The sequence below is a fragment of the Pelobates fuscus genome, chromosome 13, assembly GCF_036172605.1.
Source record: "Pelobates fuscus isolate aPelFus1 chromosome 13, aPelFus1.pri, whole genome shotgun sequence".
Lineage (NCBI taxonomy): Eukaryota > Metazoa > Chordata > Amphibia > Anura > Pelobatidae > Pelobates > Pelobates fuscus.
In genome coordinates this window covers 49,124,547-49,142,082 of record NC_086329.1, presented here as the reverse complement: position 1 = coordinate 49,142,082, position 17,536 = coordinate 49,124,547, and the positions used below count along the sequence as shown (strand labels likewise).

General features: G+C 38.6%; 1 protein-coding gene and 1 long non-coding RNA gene across 2 annotated transcripts in view; both read right to left on the bottom strand.

The window, feature by feature from the left end:
- Nucleotides 1–2,662: 2,662 nt before the first annotated feature.
- Nucleotides 2,663–7,202, bottom strand: LOC134582900 (uncharacterized). Its single transcript, XR_010086287.1, has 3 exons — nt 7,149–7,202; nt 5,941–6,102; nt 2,663–2,728 (listed from the first exon to the last, which is right to left on the bottom strand). It is a non-coding gene; the product is annotated as an uncharacterized LOC134582900 (long non-coding RNA).
- A 3,868-nt stretch (nt 7,203–11,070) lies between these two features.
- The window catches only part of SEL1L (SEL1L adaptor subunit of SYVN1 ubiquitin ligase), a 34,186-nt gene continuing 27,720 nt past the window's right edge, over nt 11,071–17,536 (bottom strand). Inside the window, exons 18-21 of the mRNA XM_063440395.1 lie at nt 15,437–15,511; nt 13,687–13,859; nt 12,846–12,974; nt 11,071–12,409 (exon numbers count right to left, since the gene is read on the bottom strand). Of these exons, the coding sequence (XP_063296465.1) occupies nt 12,182–12,409; nt 12,846–12,974; nt 13,687–13,859; nt 15,437–15,511 (605 nt within the window). The 3' untranslated portion in view covers nt 11,071–12,181. The remainder of the gene's footprint in view (nt 12,410–12,845; nt 12,975–13,686; nt 13,860–15,436; nt 15,512–17,536) is intronic.

The window sequence follows — 17,536 nt, the reverse complement described above, 5'->3', positions numbered from 1 at the left end:
GTGTGTATACCTGTGTGCTTGAGCATCTGCATGCGTCAGGTTGTGTATCTGCTTGTATCTGCGTCAGTTTGTGTCTGTATCTGCAAGTGCGTCAGTGTGTATATCTGTGTATCTGCATGTGTTTCAGTGTATGTATGTGTATCTTTGTGTGTGTGGCAGTATATGTGCATACATCTCAGCATTCAGGGCCGTCTTTAATTTTGATTGGACCCTGGGCAAACATTTACTTGGGCCCCCCTGCCTACATATAGATACACACAAATACACTACCTGACACACATGCAGATACACACTGACCGCATATAGATACACACAAGAACATACAGATACACACAGACACTGACACACACATAGACACACACACAAATACAAACACTGACATACATGCAGATACAAAAGGTACACACACACTGACACACATCCAGACACACATGCAGATATACAGATACAAACACTGACATATACAGATACACACACAAACGCAAATGGACAACATACAGATACAGAGACACATTCTGACAGACGTACTGACACAGACAGCCATGCTGAAACACACATACACAAAGACATACTGAACCACACAGACATACAGATACACTGACAGACATACTGGCACATATACACACAGACAGATGGACATACTGAAACACACATACACTGACAGACATATTGACAAACACAGACATACAGAACCACACGGACATTGACAGACTCACACATAGACATTCTGTCACACATACACACAGACAGACATACTGAAACACACATATACACATATACAGACATTTTGACACTCACAGACAGCCATACTGAAACACACATACATACTGAACCACACAGACACTGACAGACTCACACACACACACACAGACATACTGACACACTGGCAGACATTCTGGTACACATACACACAGACAGACAGACATACTGAAACACACATACACACAGACACACACACATACAGACATTTTGACACTCACAGACAGCCATACTGAAACACACAGAGATACAGAACCACACAGACACTGACAGACTCACACACACACAGACATACTGACACACTGGCAGACATTCTAAGTCCCTAAGTGCATGGGCCACCCGATGGGCCCTCATAGTTTGCGGGCCGGGGCAAACGGAGCAGCTGTCTTGGGCCCCCCAGCAGGGACAGGGCCCGGGGCAGCTGCCCCGTTTGCCCCGCGTTAAAGACAGCCCTGTCAGCATTGATACATCCACTAACACTACATACAAAACACACTCCTGCATTGAAATATCAACACTACATACAAACACACACATTTTGATTTTAAATACCAATAATATATAAGCACACCCCTACATTCAAAAAACAACGCTACACATAAATGCATGCTTGCATTCAAACGCCACATAGAAACACACCCCTACATTCACACAAACATACTCCATGCAAAAACATGCTTACATTCACACCAATACGGCTCAGTGTTAAATACAACCCTGCAAATATGGGAAAATGGCAGAGCCCCAGCTGTCAAAGCATTGTTGGAGTTGCACGACAGATAGGGATCTACCTTCTTGCCACCCTTGCGATTTGGGGGGAGGGAGGGCAAAAAATTATTGCACCAGGGCTATTTCTACTACAGTCCGTCACTGTGTTGGGTGGAGGGCTTTATTGCATGCCTGGGAGTGAGGGGGGAGGTGATGGCAGCAGTGTCCAGGGGGCCCAAGCAAATGCTTGCCCAGGGTCCATTCTATACTAAAGACGGCCCTGCCTATATTCTGTATTATAACTCTGGTTGTGCAGAATTTATTGGAAATTCAAAGAAAGCACCCACCGCTTCTGCTTTGGTATATATATGAACTTATGTCATTGTACAGAGGTTCCCCAGTGACTGTCAAGCACACTTGACCACTTGTTGCATTTCCTTTGGATAATTATTTTCAATTTCCCTTTTAATCAACACCCAAACGAATGTATCAATCTGGGATTTACCTGTGGAGCCTTTTTCATTGAATAATATGTATTCATTGTACATTTAACTATTTGTTGTCTATGCTGCACCATTAAAATGCATGGATCTTTTGACTCCCAGCCAAGGGATTCCTTTCAATATCGTATCTGATGTCTCCCACTATCGTATCTGATGCCTCCCACTAACTTTTTGTTTTATGACTCTGGGGCTGGCTTAACTCCACTTCCCCCAGGACTTCTGTCTCATCTGTCTCATTCTGTCTGTCATCTGAAAGTGTCTAAGATAGCAGTGCCTGGAAATACCATATTCTGCCATTTCCGGGGTGAGCGCATGAAATCACACACACGCCCAGGACCTACGGCTGCTAACTATGAACTAGTGTTGACTTTTGTCATCCCACTGGGATCTGTAAATCACCTCTTCAGGATGTGATGCAGAGCTGTAGGGAGTGGAGTATACACATAAAGGACCAATAACAAGCTTGACGTGGGCTGTGAGATTTATCAACCTCCTGGTCCTACGTAAAGAAGTGGTTATCCATTTTCCTTATGAATAGCTTTGTAATGTGAAGAACAGAAAATGGGGGGGCGGGGGGGGGGGAGAAACACGATCTATTGCATTTTATTTTATTTAAATAAACAAGACAAATCACTTTGTTCAGATGAGTCTATCTATAGTAATAATTATACAATGTGAAACAACTACTTTTACCTGCCATCCGTATAGAGAGAGCTGCTTTTTCATGCCCTCCAGGTAATTTTCCCACCAGTCCAAACCTTTGAATGAAAAACATTTACCTTTACAAAGTAGACTAAAATGCCACTTAAAAGGCAATATCCTGTAATTCATAGAAACATAGAATGTGACGACGCATCTTGTCTGCCCGATTTTCTCAATAGATTCATTAGTCTAGTATATCTAGAATAGCCTTATGCCTATCCCACACATGCTTAAATTCCCTCACTGTGTTAACCTCTACCTATTCAGATGGAAAGCTATTCCATGCATCCACTACCCTCTCAGTAAAGTAATACTTCCTGATATTATTTTTAAACCTTTGCCCCTCTAATTTAAGTCTATGTCCTCTTGTTGTGGTAGTGTTTTCTTCTTTTAACCCCTTAAGACCGCAGCCAAATGTACAAGTTGTGAACGAAACAAAATGTAAACAAAACCTGGCATTTGCGCTATATGTCTGTCCAACCGTAATTCACCTCTTTCATATTAACCCCTTAAGGACACATGACGTGTCTGACACGTCATGATTCCCTTTTATTCCAGAAGTTTGGTCCTTAAGGGGTTAAATGCACCCCCCCTTATTATATATAATTTTATTCAGGAAAAACAGGGCTTTCATTTAATATCAAATATTTAGCTATGAAACCTAATTTAATATGAAAAAAATGGGAGAAAATAAGATTTGTTTTATTTTTTTTAGTTCTACATGACATTTTAACTGTCAATGTCATAATACTGTTTGCTTTTACTGCAATAAAATACACATATTTGTATTCAGCAAAGTCTCACGTGTAAAACAGTACCCCCTATGTACAGGTTTTATGGTGTTTTGGGAAGTTACAGGGTCAAATATAGCGTGTTACATTTGAAATTAAAATTCGCCAGATTAGTTACGTTGCCTTTGAGACTGTATAGTAGCCCAGGAAATAAATTTACACCCATAATGGCATGCCATTTGCAATAGTAGATGACCCAAGGTATTGCAAATGGGGTATGTCCAGTCTTTTTTTAGTAGCCATTTGGTCACAAACACTGGCCAAAGTTAGCGTTAGTATTTGTTTGTGTGTGAAAAATGCAAAAAACGCCAATTTTGGCCAGTGTTTGTGACTAAGTGGCTACTAAAAAAGACTGTATATACCCTATTTGCAATACCTTGGGTTGTCTACTATTGCAAATAGTATGCCATCATAGGGGTAATTTTCATTCTTGGGCTACCATGGGGTCATAAAGGCAACGTAAGCAATCTGGCGAATTTGAATGTGAAAAAAATGAAACACAAGCCTTATATTTGATGCTGTAATTTTTGAAAACACCATAAAACCTGTACATAAGGGGTACTGTTGTACTCGGGAGACTTAGCTGAACCCAAATATTTGTGTTTCAAAACAGTAAAAAGTATTGCAGCAATAATATTGTCCGTGTAAGTGCTGTTTGTGCGTGAAAAATGCAAAAAACATAACTTTTACTGGTGATATCATCGTTGTAATACATTTTACTGTTTTGAAACACTAATATTTGTGTTCAGCGAAGTCTCCCGAGTAAAACAGTACCCCCCATGTACAGGTTTTATGGTGTCTTGGAAAGTTATAGGGTTAAATATAGTGCTAGCAAATTAAATTCCCTATACTTTCGGCATGGGTTGTCAGGCAGGTCCCGCTAATTGTAATTAATTAGGATACCTAATTATGTAAAATTATTACATAAATATGTGTAGAATTAATATGTGTATATATACGTATATATATATATATATATATATATATATATATATATAATTTTTGTAAAATATTTTTATTTATATATAGGTATATATATATATATATATATAGTGATATATACGTATATATTTATGTATATAGATATATATATATTATTTTGTTCTACATGTATTTTGATATAAATATATATATATATTATCACAATACAGTTAGAACGAAATAAAACACATCTATATATTTTTTAATATTTTATTTTCAATTTTTTTTATTTATTTTTTTACGTATTTACATATTTTTTTATATTATATATAAATATATATATAACCATAATTATATATATATTTAATCAGTATCAGTCTACATGTAATTTGATATTAATATATATAATTATATATATATTAATAATAAAATACACCTAGACAGTGTATGTGTGTGTATGTATATGTGTGTATATATATATATACTTAGATCATATATATATATATATATATATATATATATATATGATCTATTTTTTTTTTTTACACTTATTTTATTTTATTTTTATTTGATTTCAGCCAGCAGGGGGACTGTCATTACAGTTAGTCCCCCTGCTGGCAATGCACCAGGCAGCTATCCCGGCCATGTGATTGTGAGGTCCTCGCAAGGACCTCACTCTCACATGGCCCGGGGGGGCTGAAGAGGACGGAGGTGCCGCGGGGGGCTCCCTGGGAGTCCCCCCAACCGCGATCACCGGCGTGGAATCGCCGGCGACCGGGTAAGTAAATAAAAACCGGAGGGCGTACATTTACATCCTGCGGCGTTTAGAGCCGCTTTAAAAAGTACGTAAATGTATGCCCTCCGGACTTAAAGGGTAAAATATAGTCTCCTCCTTTACTGTGTTGATTCCCTTTATGTATTTAAATGTTTCTATCATATCCCCCTGTCTCGTCTTTCCTCCGAGCTATACATGTTAAGATCCTTTAACCGCCTACCTAGAGAGTGGGGCAGCAAAAATGCATCTTTGCCTATGTAGCCAAAAATCCTTGCACCAACCAACCTTGATTGTGTATATCTATAGGATATAGATCAGTTCACTGTATAACTTGTATATAGCTCAGATGTTTACTGAATAACTGCTGTATAGCACAGTTCTGAATAGCCCTGCTTATCTGGTATATAGCTCAGTAATTTACTAAATTTGTATATCTGGATATCAGATTAATATATATGCAACATTTCATAATAAAGTGGTAAATTATCAAGAGGAATGATAACATATGTTTAGCTTTCTTTCATAGAAGACACAATAGCAATCCTAATTTAATCACTTAGTTGCCTACACAGAAAAGCATATCTGCTAAACCTATTTTGAACAGGAACAGCCTCAACAATCATCAATTTGAGAAATTTCCATTCATTTTCAAAAACATTTTAGTTCTAGATGTCTATAGAAACCCTTTGCTGCCTCCTAGCTTTCCATGTTAATTCCGCCGTAACTCCCATACTAACAGTTAGCTATTCTTTGTTAGATTGCTGTAATAAGACAAACTTACTGTTTACATTATGGAGATATAAGGTGCAGACTAACACTTTCACCAGCAACGAGAATTCCATTTTTCTTTTCATGGTTGATTTGTAGAACTTTCTTACAATTTAACAGCAGGAATGTTTGGTTTTCAGGACATATCTTGATGAACTCCACTGCTTAAAGTGAGCTTTGTGGAACAAGGAGGCATTACATTGATTCAGTGTCTGCCCTAACATAGGTAGCACAAATCAATACTTGACATTTTCATATTAACAGTGGTGTAACCAAAGTCCAACTTGTCTACAGAATGCCAGGAAGTTAGATGGCTTTTCTAAAAAAGAAACATTAATTGCCCCTAATATTAACAGAGGTTGCAAGATACATAGTTGAAGCATCAGCGTTTAATCCATGCCTGTTATCAAATTAAGTTGAGTGCTACATAGAAATCCAAGCTCTTTTTTTTTTTTTTTTAAATAAAAGTAACAAAAGCGTTGAATGTCTTGTGCCTGGATTTTCCAGCAAAACAGTTAAATATCTTTAAATGGTTACTTTAATACACTTTGTAACATTTTGTTTTTTTAAATAAACACAGCCAAAACATTTTTATCTTTAATCCGGTACCAAGTGTTCCCTATAGCCCCAATTTTTTTTTCAGTCCCCAGCCTCTTACCTTTATCATTATTCATACATGGGCAGTTTAATGTGTATTAAATATTCTATCGTACATTAAAGTCTTGTATATAGATAAAATAATAAAAATGAGAAGTGTATTTGGTAGATTATGAACATTATAGGGTAGGGCTCAAGATTTTCCCTTGCCATTAGTGAATTAAAATTTACCCCTGGTGAGCATACTTTGACTTGCAGTGGTGAGTAACTTAAGGCCTAACTAGTAGCGTAGAATATCAAATGTTAATCAGTGTTTAAATTCATCTGTAGTATACCATATAACCATGTTAGGAATACATGATTCCAATACCGTTGTCATTTGGTGCTGGGTTGCACTCCTCAGATGCCAGCAAATGGAGTGAATCTAATGCACATTCCCCATAGGATAGCCTTAAATAAATGCTTTCCTATGGAAATTGTGAGGACGCTGGATGTGTGAGGACAGCCAAATCAAGTGGAAGTTGTGTTTTTGAAGCATTTGCAAGGTAAGTAAAAAAAAAAAAAAAAAATATATATATATATATATATATATATCTTCGTTTAATGTGCTATACTTTTACTCACCCAATTCACATTGTTACTGCTGTTATCACAGCTTGAACTCAAAGTACTGTAAAGGCAGCGCCGGACTTGTAAAAAAAAAATAAATTTGGCCCAGGCATTTATGAATCACAGCAGGACACTGAGAAGGGGATGGACCGAGGGGGGATGTTTTGTCATCACCAGTGACAAACACGCCCCCTCTCAAAGTTAGCATGTTGGTTCAATGCACAGAGTCCTGCTGACTAGCTCTTGCTTGAAAAAAAGGACCTATTATTGTTCTACGCAGCGCAAGCAAATTGAGTAACATGCTTGCGCTGTGTTTGCTTGTGACGTGTCTCTGGTGTCTCCATAAATGGGATACCAAAGGACAAAAGTGTAAGGAAAGCGTATTGTACATGTGTTTAGAGCCCGCTTGTGGGATTGCGTGTGTGTAGAGTGAGTTGATTGTGGTGTGGTGCTTTGTTTAAATGTCGGTTTCAGTTGTGTTTTGTTTGTGGTGTAATATGTATGGCTAGGGGTTGTAAAGAGAGAGTGTGAGTATAGGAGCTCTCTATGTGTGTAGGGGTTGTAAAGTGTCTTGTGTTTGCTTACAGGGGATCTAGTGTGTATGTCATTAATGTACTTTGTGCAGGTGGTGCAGTGTATTCCTATAGGAGATCTAGTATGTGTGGAGGACCCAGAGTGTGTGTGTGTGTGTGTATAGAGGATTCAGAGTGTGCATAGGGATTCGTGTGTGTGTGTGTGTGTGTGTGTGTGTGTAGAGGATCCATAGGTGGGTGCGTGGGTGTGTGTGTCAGGGATGTAGGGTGTGTGTAAGGTGTGCAGTGTAGTGTTTGGAGTGCTGTGGGGGGTGGTGTTGAAAAAAAGTGTGTGTGTGTGTTTTTGTGTTTTGTTTTTAATTGTGATTAGGAATATATTTAGAATTAGAAAGGGTGGGAGTTTAGGTCTGCAGTGGTCAGAGGGCTATACAGGGGCAGGTAAAATAAGATCTATCAGGACCCTTGGGATCTATGACAGATCTGTTAAATACAGAAGTCCATTTTTAACCTTTGGCAAATCAGAGAGGCACAGCAGCCAGAAATGTCCAGGGCAAATATTCAGTGACATTACACTGCTGATGTCACGCTATGATGATGAGCAAGTGTCTGAACCACCGCTACAGTACAGATATATATTTTTTTTTTATAAAAATCAGTTGGCTCTACATGTGACATTGGAGAGCAGAATCACAGTATTAGTGCCGTACAATCTGGACACTTTAAAGGAACACTATAGTCACCAAAACAACTTTAGCTTAATGAATCAATTTTTGGTTATAGAATATACCTCTGAGGTCTCACTGCTCAATTCTCTGCATTTATTAGTGTGTTTATGCAGCCCTAGCCACATACATATCCTGACTGACTAACACCGCCTACATTAAGTAAAATAAAACTTTTATTTTCAACCAGATATTACTTACTATAGTTTTTTTTTTTTTTTAACATTGTGTTTATTGATTTGCTTTGTCATAAAATTGATTGTTACAGAAAGGAAACGTTGCACAGGTTAGTACATATACTTTTGTCTTATGAGTCAACAGTTGTGCGGTTACTGATTGTATTGGGCTCTTCCATCCATAGTTACACATTTTATCAATACATTTTGTAGGCTTTAAAACGGTGCCCCATTTATTCGAGTGCCCCTGGAACTGTGCAGGGTTTTTGTCTGTGGACGCTTCTTTACCTCTTGTAAACTGAACTTTCTTATCCTGCTCTGTTAATGGTTTGACCTTGCAGGAGGATTAAACTCAAAATGAAACAGAATTTGCAACAAAGGTCGTATAAACATTCGAGTTCACTTCACAGGAAGTGTTTAGGAAGGCTGTGCATATTGATTGCAGGGAGGCAGGGCTAGGGCTGTATTAAACAAAGTGATTTAATTCCTAAATGGCAGAATTGCGCAATGAAACTGCAGGGACATGATCTATGCACCAAAAATAAATCAGTAAGCTAGTCTTTATGGTGACTATAGTGTCCCTTTAAACCCACCTGCTATTTTACCAACTATAAATTTGGCTACTACAATGTTCAGATTATAAATTGTTCTCTACTTATCTCTTGACTTTGAACATTGATTTTTTTTTTTTTAAACAAAAATGCAAAAGTTACATAGCTGAAAATAGACTTGTGTCCATCAATTTCAGCCTCTCACGTTTTTGCTGCTGTTCCAAAAGAAGGCAAAAACCCAGTCTGAAGCAACCAAAATAGCCGTCTGACATCTCCTTGGATAAAGCAGCTATGTCCCCACAAATTAGAAATTATATCCCTGTATGTCATTGCAAGTATGTATCCAATTGCTATTTAAACATCTCTATGGACTCTGATAAAACCATCTCTTCAGGCATAGAATTCCATATCCTTTTTGCTCTTACTGTAAAAAAAAAACCTTTTCTTTGCCTTAGATGAAATCCCCTTTCTTCCAGCCTAAATGCATGACCTTGTGTCCTATGTATAGCCCTGTTAATAAATAGATTTCCAAATAATGGTTTGTACTGGCCCCGAATATATTTGTATAATGTGATCATATCCCCTCTGAGGCGCCGTTTTTACAAACTAAAGAGATTTTAATTTAACCTTTCTTCATAACTAAAATGCTCCGTTACTTTTATCAATTTTGTAGCTCGTCTCTCCACTTTTTCTAGTGCCATGATATCCTTCTTTAGGACAGGTGCCCAAAATTGCACCGCATATTCAGGTGTGGTCTTACCAGCGATTTTATAAAGAGACAAAATTATATTTTAATCCCAAGAATTTATGCCCCTATATACACACACATAACAAAACCTTACTGGCCTTAGCAACTGCAGATTGACATTGCATATTGCTGCCTAATTTGTTTAGAAAAATTCCAAAATCCTTCTCGTGTCTTGTTATCCCTAATTTACTACCATTTAGGGTGTAAATTGCTTGTGAATTCTTAACACAGAAGTGCATAACTTTACAACTGTCTACATTAAATTTCATCTGCCATTTTAGTGCACAGTCCCCCAATCTATCTAAATCCCTCTGCAGCAAAGCAACATCCTGCTCCCATTTTATTACTTTACAAAGTTGTGTCATCTGCAAACACTGAAACATGGCTTTCAATGCCTATTTCAAGATCATTTATAAATGTGAAATAGAAGCGGTCCCCCAAAACAGAACCCTGAGGGACACCACTTATCATTAATGGTAAATTTTCAGGCTGGACAAAAGTGGTAACTCGTTGTACTCTATCCTTAAGCCAATGTTCTACCCAAGAACAAGAATATTCATCTAGACCAATTTATTTTAGTTTGAAGACTAACCTATCGTGAGGAACCGTATCAAATGCCTTGGCAAAATCCAAGTAGATCACATCCACTGCAACACCCTGATCTATATTTTTACCTACTTCTTCATAGAATGCAATTAGATTAGTTTGACAAGACCTATGTTTCATAAAACCATGCTGATTATTGCCAATAACAAAGTTCTTCCCAATGAATTCCTGAATATTATCCCTTAATAGCACTTCAAATATTTTCCCAGTCACAGAAGTTAAGCTCACAGGTCTATAATTTCCTGGCAAAGATTTTGAACCCTTTTTAAATACAGGAACGACATCTGCCTTCCTCCAATCCTAGAAACATAGAATGTGACAGCAGATAAGAACCATTCGGCCCATTTAGTCTGCCCAATATTTCGAAATACTTTTAATTAGTGCCTGGCCTTATCTTAAGTCTAGGATAGCCTTATGCCTATCCTCCGGTACAATACCTGAAACAAAAGAATCTTGAAAGATTAAATAAATACAGAGGTTCACTTATTTCCCCACTTAACTCCTTAAGTACTCATGGGTGAATACAATCAGGCCCCTGGAGCTTTAATAAACTTATGATTGAGGTACAGTGTTTGAGTCTAAAAATAACCAGAGAACAGTCTTGTTTCATTTTTCATATTTTATTACTTAAATAAAACTCACAAGCCGAGGTCATAATTTACAGTTTCTGCTGACCCCTTGCCATCCCATACTGTATCTCCCCCACCCCAAATTATCTATAAAAACAGTATCTCCCTTCTCAAGCTAAGAGGTCCATGTATGATACCCACAGATCTTCCTAGGAGTCAAGTCTTCCATGCCAGGGTGCAACGTGGCATATTTAGCATCGAACAGTTCTGTGTAAGAGAATGAGTCACTGTAGTGCACGAGTCCCTTTCTCAAAACTAAAATTATAGTTCATTCTGCTCCAAAAGAAACACCTTGTGTTCAGTTTAACACAGAAAACAAAGTAACACACCTGCCCATTGTTTGTAGCATCTATATTGTGAAATGTATCCGGTGGTCTTGCTCTGACATGCCCTATCAGTGTTTTCAGAATTAATTTGGCTCAGAAACAAACATGCTGCTGAAACATCCAATAATTACGGGGTTAGCAACTCTGTAACTGAAAGCCAAGCAAAGTAAAATTCTTCCTTTACTGGGAAATTAATAAACCAGAACTGCAACTATATGAAAAGTTTTATATTCCAAATCAGTTGGGGGAACTTACGGTTTATGATTAGGTTGTAGGATGCAAAATAGAGAATTTCATTTATGCACACATGAATGCCCTTCATATGATTTTCAATAAATAGTATAGTGAAAAGAACGGGACTTACAGTAAGAGGTGAGAATCCAATGTAATACAGGGCCATTCACATTTTACGCTCTGAAAAGAATCATTTCACCCTTCATATCGGGGGAAAGAATATCCTGCCCGGAAATTTACAGTGAGAGATTTTTCTCGGTAATGGTTGGTTGCTGTAAGCAAACACCAAGAGTCTTTTATAAATAATGGAGTCCCTTACACACTGTGCTCAGATACATGGATAGTAAATTAAAGAAAATGTTATTTAAAAAAAAAAAAAAAAAAAAAGTGCTTCATTTCAGAAGTCACGTAGCAGGACTAAGTGGTTATGAATCGTTCTGGAAAAAAATGCTGGACAAAGCCAGATCCGGTTCCCTGGAAGCCTTTGAGAATGTCACGTAATGTTTCAAGAAGCCACATGCCATCACTGCAGTTGCTGAGCATCCTGTGGCTGCTGGGGGTGTTCTTGTGCTTCTGGGTCTTGTGGTGCAGGTCTTTCAGGAGGTGGTGGGGGTCTTGGTACAACCTGTGGTTGCCTTTGCCGATAAGCTATGACTGTCCCAAGTAGTAGAGCAATAATAGTCATGAGATACAAGTCCCATTCTGGCCCCAGTAACTGGTCCATGTCTACTTGGGAGAACATTTCCTTAACCTGACAGGAGAAAGAACACAATCAGATTAAAGATCTGATGCAAGACACAAAATGTATAACAGTTGGAGAATAATTTAGATATTTTTTGTGTATGTTTACTTTAAATACTGTTTAGCACCTTCTTATCCCATAAGGACTGTCCCTGAAACAGAATATAATTCACATATTGCCCATCTTTCATCCATTTCATATAAAAAGAATGTTACATTTTCAATTAACTGCAAAACACTTTCAGTATCTCAAGAGTTTAACGTGTTAAATGCTGTGTGTGTGTGTGTGTGTGTATATTTATAATAATAAAAAAAAAAAAACACACCACACCTCAGGAACGAACTAGCTGTAACACTAAAAATATTGTGAAAGAGCCAGAGACACCAGCTGTAAACATAACATAACCCCAGACTAATCCCACATATAGCCTCTATATCAGACTTACATTTAGTTCTTTCAGATATTGAAGTGCATACAGGATGCCTAGTTTACACAGAGCGAGGAAGACTGGTACCTGGGCATCAGGACTGGCTTCAGCAGCCATATCATAGAATCGTTTGGCAAGGTGGATATCCTGTTAAAAGAATATTCAGTTAGAACATTTAAAAAAATAAAAATAAAGTTTTCTGACCTCAAATCTGGTGAGTAAAAGGAGGCAGAGACAAGCACCACAAAGTCTTGCAAGCACAATGTTAACATTCAGTGACTTTAGGGGAAAAGCCTCTGTGGCCAACAGTAAACTCAACCCTTGCTGCTTAAATTATATTTACGTTCCAGTGACTGTAATATTAAGAAATGCTTATATTATAGGTGAGCAATTTTTGAATAATTAAGATGTGCCTATCAGGCACATTAATGTTTTTCCTGCAGCTCTGGTCAACACCTGCTTCTCAATCCTACACATGCACATTAACTTTGCTATTGGCTGGGTTATGCAGTAAATCTTTTTGTAACCCATATGAAGACAGTTTTCAGGGCTCTGATTATTATTGCTCTTCATATTTCCTAGATATCACATTCTATAGAAATCAATATATCGTAACTTGTATAAGTTTTCGTTATTTCCATAATAGAGTGAGTAGGAACATTGTGTTTGATGGCATTTGTCTGAAAAAGAAAACCTTGAGGAGGAGGGAAAAAAAAGGCGTAGCTCTAAGATTACGTAATCGATGATTGTAAAGAAGTATTGATAATCCAATGCACTGACCTGATTGATGCCCATCGATACCTAATACATGTATCCTTTTAACCTTTTGTTGGTTAGTACTAAGCCAACATGTGTTTACCTGCTTGATGCCCAGTCCCCTTTCATGCATGTATCCCAGGTTAAACATGGCTTGCGCACTGTGTTGTTGCTCAGATGCCAGGCGATAGTGAATAAATGCAGTTTCATAGTCCACATCTGTCCCATAGCCATAGAAATGGTAATCCCCTAGCTTGATTCTTGCCATAGTGTATCCTAAACAATATACATTCCAGTTATTAGACAATTGCACTACACAGATAATCCGAAACATTGCCTTATCACAGCTGTATGATCAATCTTTAATAAATCCAACCTGTATTTAACCCCTTAAGGACCAAACTTCTGGAATAAAAGGGAATCATGACATGTCACACATGTCATGTATCCTTAAGGGGTTAAACAACTGAAAACTGTAATACTCTGTTACAACTTGTAATGACAATATACAAGGTGTTCATTTCCGCTCTTATTTTGCCATGACAAGTTGGTACGTAGTATGCTTTATATTTTCCCAGGCAGTTTATTAAAAAATGTCTTGATTTTCTGCTTAAATAATTACTTAATGATTTGAAGTAGTCATAGTGCCTGGAATCTGCATGTGCCGCATTTCACTACAAAATGCTGCACATACACAGATCAATCCCTCTGCTGCCAGAGGTGTAACTCCATCTACTGCAGCATTATTAGGAGTCATTATAAAGCTAGGAACTAGAGGTCTGGGCTGGCGAATATCAATTCTGTTGCCAGATGCCAATTTTGCACAAACAGCCAATGGCAGAATGCCTCCCCCTTTCTGCCCCTGTCCTACCCTCCGTCTGCTCTCTCCATTGGTGAGGGGGAAATATTAGACAAGCAGGATCAGGCTAAGGGGATAACATGGCTTCAGCAATGGAAAAAGGGTAAGTTTACATTAAATCTTTTTTTTGGGTGTTTGGAAAGGGGGTGACTGAAAACAAAAAGGTATTGAGTTTGAGTAACCCTTTAACATGAACACAAAAGGCTAGGGAAGCATTAAGTGAGCAGTAAAGAATGAATATGTCAAGTAAAAAAAAAAACTTAACATTTAATGGAATGATATTCTATCTTCCTAAGAAGCACCAGATAAAGTATTAATATGGGTAAAGGGAAAAAAGCTTAATAATATATCCTGCTATAAAAAAAACCAAAAAAAAAAAAACACACAATCGAGCACAGCTGGCCAGGCTATGATCTAAAGATAGAGTAAATCCAAACACTATCTGTAATTTGCATTGGCAAGTAAATTGTAAGAAAGTGATCAAAATTTAAACCGTTTCCACTTAAGTTGCACTACCCATGATACTAAGGCTGCTTACCAAAGTGAAATGTAATAATCAGACACTATAATTCCTTATACTAGTGTTATTTTTCTTCCTTCCCCCCCTACCCCCCTAAGTTATTTACCTATATTAATACTTTATATGCTTAAGAGGTTGGCATATCATCCCACATAAATTTGAATATACACTTATTTACTTTAACTGGTTTATTAAACGCTAAGTTTTAATTGAGAATTATAGGTTTGAGAAACTTTTTTTCCATTCCTTTGTGCATAACCCTTTAACATCCACAAGAATGCTGTAGTCAATGAGAAGGGAAGGAGGGGGGGGGGGGAGATGGAGGGAAGCAGCTGTTTGTTTTACATTTTACTTTTGTACTTTCTACAAAAAGAATGGTAAAATGGCTGTATATTTTTTATGTACTGACTGGAAGAATATACTTTTATTTTAGGGGTTACTGATTCTCTAAGCTGCTATAAAGTGAACACAGACCTTGAGATGCTGCCCGGTTCCAGTGAAGCAAAGCCCTGGGAAGTGTCTCATTCTCACCAACGACGCCAGCTTCTTCTGCAAAGAGATGAAGGGTATGACACTGTACTCATGCATAGGCTGCTACCCAATGTAAGCATATCTTTTTATCGGTTGTGTGTGTTTGTTATGCAGATTGTCCTTTTAAACAGTAATGCCGACTTCAACAACAAAGCCTGACCTGATAAGCTTCTAAGACACTGGCATGGATGCAGTATCACTTGGCCCGAATCCTGAACTCAGCCAGGAGGATAATGAATAGAAGGTACATTTGTACACAGACATGCCTGGTTTCCCTTTCAGGTTTACTGAATCATTGTAGAAGAGAAGCAAGTATGTTAACATTTCTATGAACAAATGTGATGAACGGAATTAAAAATTAAAAAAAAAGTTATTTGCATTACTTTTCCAAGTTAGGGGAGGGGAGTATTTCTCATTTATTTAATATTTTTTTCCTCCCTTATCAAAATATCAATGTGCAAAGGGCTGCTTGTTCTCACAGATAAGCTATCAAAATAACCAAAGGTTTCTCAAACACTCAGGCTCTAGCATTGCATAACATTTTAAAACATGACTCATCACCTGATTGCTTATTAACCTTATTTACTGTTAAGAGGGACACTTTATCACTGCAAATGTGTTTTCACAATGGCAGTTAGCATGTGTACCCCAATATGTTACATTGTTCTGTAAAGCTCGGCACTTTTCATGAAATCTGGATGTAAAAATACCTTAAAGGGACACTATAGTCACCCATACCACTTTAGCTCAATGAAGTGGTCTGGGTGCCAGGTCCTTCAGGTTTTAACCCTTCAGATGCAAACATAGCGGTTTCAGAGAAACCGCTATGTTTACATTTGGGGTTAAGCCAGCCTCTAGTGGCTGTCTTCCGGACAGCCACTAGACGCGCATCTGTGACGCTGGAGGCATATTATCCCTCCATCGCGCAGAGCGTCCATAGGAAAGCATTGAGAAATGCTTTCCTATGGACACTTTGAATGCATGCGCGGCCCTTGCGCATTCGGATCCTGTGACGTCGGAGGGGGAAGGAGAGGTCACCAGCTCTGGAATAAGGTAAGCTGCTGAAGGGGTTTTAACCCCCTCAGCGCCACGGGAGGGGCACCCTCAGGGCACTATAGTGTCTGGAAAACCGCTTTGTTTTCCTGACACTATAGTGATCCTTTAAAGCGGTGTTAATGATTTATTGATTAAAAGGGACACTCCACTGTCTAATACAAAATAAATGAATAGCTGTTTAGTAAATATACCCCAAAGGAAAACATGCATGCTTTTAGAAATATATATATTTTTTTTCTTTGGGGTCATGGCTTGAAACCTCTTGCAAAATCTGCATTTATTTTGTCTGCTGTCTTTGCAAGCCCTCCCCTATTAACCCCACCTAGACTTTCTGTGGCTGTCTAATCACACACTTCCCAATGCAATTCAATGAGAAATCTTTGCAATGCAGGTGATCTGGGCAATTGCTGCCTCCTGAGTTTCGTTCTATCGAGTTAACCAAACCAGGAAGTAACAGTAACTGTTGTCTGCTTGAAATCCAGGGTGGTGTAACTAGGTTAATTTATAAAAGTGTCATTTAGGGTTCTGGGTATCTCTTAAAAGATAGCAAGGGGGGGCGGGGCCTGACAGCCGAGATGGCCGGACGCATCTCATATCGGCTCCTGTCTAATCAAGCTAAATATAGGCTATTACTGACCGATACTACAGAGATCAAAGCCCTAAATGAACAGCAGACGGGCACCGTGAGAGGGAGCACCGCGAGCGCACTCTAATATAAGGGCTCCACCGAGCACAAGCGACACCTGACAGCGCGGCCTACCAAGTCTGATGGCCCGGTGAGTGGGGGATGCGGCCGGTCTCGCACCGCTGGACTCGAACGCACAGCCCTGACCCCCCCCCCCCCCTGGACCGGCAGGGGTTATCCCGGTCGCCGCAGGAGGAACTACCCTCCGAGCACAAGCAGAGTCTTACAGCAACCTGAACACACAGGCACTGCGTGGCAATCCCAAGATGGCTGCCGCGCTGCAGGCGACACTGCCTCCTGAA